A 6675-nucleotide genomic window follows, 5' to 3' on the forward strand; every position below is an offset into this window, starting at 1 on the left:
CCCTCTCTCTCTCTCCTTGAAGAAACTCCTGAATACTGCACGCCTTCCGTTGGGGTGGAGAGGGGAGAAAGCAGGAGGTAGAGCACTTTACTCCCTGCTTTGACTCCATTTTGATTTAGCTCCTTCCCTCTCTCCCTACCCCTCCTCACTTTTGAGTATTTGCGTTACCCCAATGGGCTTTGCAAGCCAATGTCTAATTGACTCGGGCGGCTCGTGAGCAGCTGGAAGCAGTCATGTTTGGTGGCGGGACAGCCGTTTGGTTGTGGGCAGGTGATCCAAGAACAAGAACAAGGTGCACTCCCTCTCCAAACGTAGGGCGGTCGGAGGAGCTGCAGTGGACGGTATACGCTGCTTGTGAGAGGTGTGGCACTCAGTGAGGCGACCCCGCATCGGCGGTGGAGGGCTGAGGGGTTTGGAGCTCAGCCGAGCATTGCTCACAGGGCCACGAGGGTGTAGCCTGGCCTTGGACGGGGTCGTCTGGCGCCAGCGTGGCGATCAGGATTGCCCAGGACGTGTGGCCCATCACAGCACGGCCACGCCGAACTGCAGGTGCTCTTTCTCCATGTCCTGCGAGCGTGTGGCCAAGTATTGCTAAAGGATTGGACACTCTGGAGGCAGGAAACATGTTTCCGCTGATGGGTGAGTCCCGAACCAGAGGACACAGCTTAAAGATAAGGGGTAGGCCACTTAGGACAGAGAGGAGGAGAAACGTCTTTACCCAGAGAGTGGTGGCTGTGTGGAATGCTCTGCCCCAGAGGGCAGTGGAGGCCCAGTCTCTGGATTTGTTTAGGAAAGAGTTGGATAGAGCTCTCAAGGATTGTGGAATCAAGGGTTAGGGGGATAAGGCAGGAACAGGATACTGATTGAGGATGATCAGCCATGATCATAATGAATGGTGGTGCAGGCTCGAAGGGCAGAATGGCCTACTCCTGCACCTATTGTCTATTGACTCGACTGGAGTCTGCACGCATCTGACACTGTACCCACAACAGGCATTGCACAGTGGGCAAACAATCCCCCAGTGTAGGGAACACCACTGCAAGGTGTTTGTTCCTGCTGAGCTCCAGCGTGAAAAGGGGTCTGAGAATTCCATTCTGTGACCCTTTTGTTACCAGTGGTATAAATTGTCTGAAACACAATAAGATCTGGACAATATTCAGGCTTGGGTTTTCAGGTGGCAAGTTACACTTGCGCCATGCACACATGCATCTCCATCAAGAGAGAGTCTAACCATCATCCTCTTGACGTTCAATGGTGTTGCCATCGCTTTATTCCCCCCCCCCCCCTACTCGCAACATCTTGGGCGTTAGTGAATCTAACCATCAACCCCTTGACGTTCAATGACATTACCATCACTTAATTACCTCCCACTATCAACATCCTGGGGGTTACAGAATCTAACCATCGCCTCCTTGGTGTTCAATGGTGTTACCATCACTTAACTCCCCCCCCAATATCAATATCCTGGAGGTTACCGTCTCCAACAAGAGAGAATCTAACCATTGCCCCCTTGACATTCAATGACGCTTCCATCACTGAATCCTCCCCACTATCAACATCCTGGGGGTTAGTGTCTCCAACGAGAGAGAATCTAACCATCGCCCCCTTGACATTCAATGACGCTTCCATCACTGAATCCACCCCACTATCAACATCCTGGGGGTTAATGTCTCCAACAAGAGAGAATCTAACCATCGCCCCCTTGACGTTCAATGACGCTTCCATCACTGAATCCACCCCACTATCAACATCCTGGGGGTTAATGTCTCCAACAAGAGAGAATCTAACCATCGCCCCCTTGACGTTCAATGACGTTACCATCACTGAATCATCCCTCAACCAATATCAACATCCTGGGGGTTAGTGTCTCCAACGAGAGAGAATCTAACCATCGCCCCCTTGACGTTCAATGACGTTACCATCACTGAATCATCCTTCAACCAATATCAACATCCTGGGGGTTACCTGTTTCCAACATGAGACAGAATCTAACCATCGCCCCCTTGACGTTCAATGACGTTACCATCACCGAACCCTCCCACATCCCACTATCAACATCCTGGGGGTTACCGTCTCCAACAAGAGAGAATCTAACCATCATCCCTTGACGTTCAATGACGTTACCATCATTGAATTCCCCCACTGTTTTGTTTTTAGATATTTTTATTGAAAATTTTAACAAGTTTTAACAAGTTTACAAAAGAAAACTAAAAAAAAGACCCAAGTATAAACATTGATACACAGTTGAATCTTAAATAAATAACCAAAATCTATCAAAGAAAAAAAGAAATACCAACAGAAAAAAAAGACAAAACTCAACTAACTACTCATCTAGCTTACAATTAACCAGAGTGTATCATTAAAATTCTTACATTATTCAAGAGAGAAAAAAAATCTAACGGATAACACAAATTGAGCAGTGACATACATGCTCGGAATGTGTTAACATCAGATCACAACAAAACCCGTATTTATCCAAAACATTCTGAGCATAGAGCATATAAAATTCACTAAAATAAAAGCTCTTTAGTATATTCAGATCAGTATAATAAAAAAAACTATCCCACACACACACACACACACACACACCTGGATGTATTTGGTAATGTTAATACCATATATGAACATATATGACTATAAAATTACAGTCTCAGCAAATAGTAATTAAATATATTACTACAAAATAACAGGGGAAAACAAGCCCGCTCCCAAGGACAAAGATAAAGTAAGGTAGCCACCTTCCCCCCCCATCTACATTAACCAGAACCCCTGGCCTATATATATATATTTAAAAAAAAGAGGGAAAGGAAATCGCTAAGGATGAATAAATAAACCCTTCTTCCCACCCCCCAGAGATAATATTAAACAGTAAGATAATGAAAGGAAAAAAAAAAGAGGGGTAAACTGGGGATGGGGTGTAGGGCAAAACAACATCAATTAACTCTTATAATTTGTCTAAGAGAGTCCAAAAGTTCCTTGGCCTTCTCCGGTGACCCGAAGTTATACACAGACCCTTCATGGCTATAGCATAGTGTAGCTGGGTAGCGCAAGGAGTATTGAATGTTTAAATCCCTTAAACACTTCTTTGCTTCATCGGACCAAAGCTGGGGAAAAGTCCTGAAATAACATAATCTTGGATCCTTTATGAGTCATGGCTTGGGGACCTTTCCCAAGATTTCTGGAGGCTTCCAAGAGCATCTGCCTCACCTTATAGCTCTGTAGCCGGAACAGGACCGGGCGGGGGGGGACGCTGGTTCGAGCCGGGCCCATGTATTGCGACCCGGTAGGCCCATTCCACCCTTACCTGGCCTGATCCAGCCTCCAGATTCAGTAACTGCGGAAGCCACTGTTCAAGGAACCTGGTAAGCTGGCCTCCTTCTTCCCGTTCGGGAAGGCCCAGCGAGCGAATATTTTTTCGACGACCTCAATTCTCGAGGTCGTCGGTGTGGTTCTCTGAGGTCCGGACTCGCTGCCCGAAGAGTCCGGACCCGATCCACGGCCGATTCTGCGTCGGCCGAGAATGAATTCCACTGACTTCGGGACTATTCTATGAAAGCGTCGATCTTCGCGTCGAGTTTGGAGATTATTTCCGCGAGGCTCGCCACCGTAGGTAAGTCCCCCGGGGCGCCTGCGGACGCCCTCTGCTGCAGCTGGGAAGGGTGGGGGAGGGGCTCCTGCCTGCTGAGAGCTGCGGGCTCCTTTCCCCCTAGTCATTTTCAGCAGGAGACTGAACTGTACAAATTTAGTACTGAGCCACTAACTACATTAAATAAAAACTACTTTTAATTGATTTGGTGAGTGCGGTGGGGGTGGGTGGCCCACTTTGCCTAGGTCTTGGGAGGAGCACTACAGAGCTGAAAATGTGTTGCTGGAAAAGCGCAGCAGGTCAGGCAGCATCCAAGGAGCAGGAGAATCGACGTTTCGGGCATGGAGAAGGGCTCGTGCCCGAAACGTCGATTCTCCGGCTCCTTGGATGCTGCCTGACCTGCTGCGCTTTTCCAGCACCACATTTTTCAGCTCTGATCTCCAGCATCTGCAGTCCTCACTTTCTCCTAGGAGCACTATAGACTCGCTGAGTCGCCGCCATCTTGGATCTCCGAATTCCCCCACTGTTAAAATCCTGAGGGTTACCCATCTCCAAAAGGAGAGAATTTAACCAGCGCCCTCCCCCCCCCCAACCACACCCTACCTTGACATTCAATGATGTTACCATCACTGAATCCCCCACTCCATTGAGCAGAACATAAACATAATGGTTACAAGAGCAGGTCAGAGGCTGGGAATCCTGCGGTGAGTGAAGCCCCTCCTGACTCTTCCCCTCCACCCCCAAAGCCTGTTCCACAGACGACAAGGCACAAGTCAGCAGTGTGATGGAATACTCCCCACTTGCCCGAGATGCGTGCAGCTCTGACAACATTTGAGAAGCTCGACACCGTTCAGGACAAAGCAGCCCCTCCCCAGATTGGCACCGCATCCACAAGCATCCAGTCCCTCCACCAATGACGCTCAGTCGCAGCAGTGTGTAACATCTACCACAAGATACAGTGCAGGCCATTCAACAAAGACCCTCAGCACCTTCCAAACCCACGACCACTTCTACTGAGAAGGGTAAGGGGCAGCAGATAGACGGGAACACCAGCCCCCTGCAAGCTCCCCAACCGAGCCACCCACCATCCCGATTGGAAATATATCGGGCGTTCCTTCAGTGTCACTGGGTCAGATTGTGTGACACCCTCCCTGATGTGGAGCCGCCTACAGTGCATGGACTGCAGGAGGTACATTCAGAAGCTGGCGGGGGGGGGGAACTAGAAATGGGCAATAAATTCCAGTCCATGAGTGAATAAATTGGCAATCTTGCGGAGGGTCCAGATGAGAGAGAGTCATTGAGGTGCAGAAGTGCGAGATTTTGGCCGGGTCTCCCCTTTCATTGAGCGATTGGTTTCCAGAACTTGTCACTGTCACTGTCCCCCCCCCCCCCCCCCCCCCCCCCTCCCCGTTCTTAACTTGTTCGTCTCTTTCTCCGAAGCTGAGGGTCAACAGCCCGAGGAGGAACGCAGGCGCCCGGATGATTCCCAGAACCCGAGCCCGCTCTTCTCCCTGTTGTGGGTCGATGACCCCCCTCCCCAGCCCGATGCGGGGGCCGTCGCTGAGATGGGATCGCCGGGCTGGGGCTCCCCAGACCCCCAGTCCGCTCGCCTGCTCTATGACAAGGGCCGGCGCTTACTCCGGCAGATCCAGGAGCTGACCGAGCCCCCGGGAGGTAGCGAACCCACCTGCGGGCTCCTGGAGTGCCTGCTGAGGGAAGGGAGCCCCACCGAGCCTAAGGGCGCACGCCTCCGGCACCTCCTGCTGGCCGACGAGATCGCGGGTCCCCAGGGCGCCGGCTTCGGTGAGTCTCCTCCCAGTAGCAGCCTTGGCTGCTCGGCAACAGGGGGCAGCGCCTAAGCGTGTGCACACATACACACTCAGACACATACACTAGCTCACACTCTCTCTCTCTCACACACAAACACACACACACGTACATACGTTAACTCACACACGCACATGCACAGACACACACGTACATACGTTCACACACACAGGCACATGCGCACACACACACACGTACATACGTACAGACACACACATACATACATTCACTCACACAAAGACACACACGTACATATGTTCACTCACACACAGACACGCACACACACAAACACACACGTACATACATTCATTCACACAGACACACGTACGTACGTTCACTCACACACAGACATACATACGTTCACTCACACAGACACACACACGTACATACGTTCACTCTCGCGTACACACACACACACGTACATACGTTCACTCACACACGTACATACGTTCACTCACACACACACGTACAACGTACATACGTTCACACACAGACACACGCACAAACACCAGACACACACGTACTTACGTTCACACACACAGACACGTGCACACAGACACACACGTACATACGTTCACTCACAGACACACACGTACATATGTTCGCACACACAGACATGCGCACACAGACACACATGTACATATGTTCACTCACACACAGACACGCACGTACATACATTCACTCACACAAAGATACATACGTACATATGTTCATACACACAGACACGCACACACACACACATACATACGTTCACTCACAGACACACACAGACACACGTACATACGTTCACTCACACTTAGATACACACACATGTACATACGTTCACTCACACACACAAACACGTACATACGTTCACTCACACACACATGTTCACTCACACACAGACACACACACGTTCACTCACACAGACACACACGTACAGTCGTTCACACACACACACGTTCACTCACACACAGACACACGTACAGTCGTTCACTCACACACAGACACATGCACATACGTTCACTCACACACAGACACCAGACACACACATACATACATTGACTCACACACGCGCATATACACACACAAGACACACACGTACATACATTGACTCACACACACGCACACACACACACAAGACACACACGTACATATGTTCACTCACACACACCACACACATACATACGTTCACTCACACACAGACACCAGGCACACACGTACATATGTTCACACACACAGACATGCGCGCACACACACAGACACACACATACATACGTTCA

At 50.0% G+C, this 6675-nt stretch overlaps 1 protein-coding gene across 1 annotated transcript in view; it reads left to right on the forward strand.

Moving 5' to 3' along the window:
- The first annotated feature begins 3366 nt into the window (after positions 1 to 3366).
- Positions 3367 to 6675, forward strand: part of LOC122542353 — a 7915-nt gene continuing 4606 nt past the window's right edge. Inside the window, exons 1-2 of the mRNA XM_043680044.1 lie at positions 3367 to 3610; positions 5027 to 5389. Coding sequence (XP_043535979.1) covers positions 3550 to 3610; positions 5027 to 5389 — 424 coding nt within the window. The 5' untranslated portion in view covers positions 3367 to 3549. The remainder of the gene's footprint in view (positions 3611 to 5026; positions 5390 to 6675) is intronic.

The sequence above is a fragment of the Chiloscyllium plagiosum genome, chromosome 39 (assembly GCF_004010195.1).
Source record: "Chiloscyllium plagiosum isolate BGI_BamShark_2017 chromosome 39, ASM401019v2, whole genome shotgun sequence".
Lineage (NCBI taxonomy): Eukaryota > Metazoa > Chordata > Chondrichthyes > Orectolobiformes > Hemiscylliidae > Chiloscyllium > Chiloscyllium plagiosum.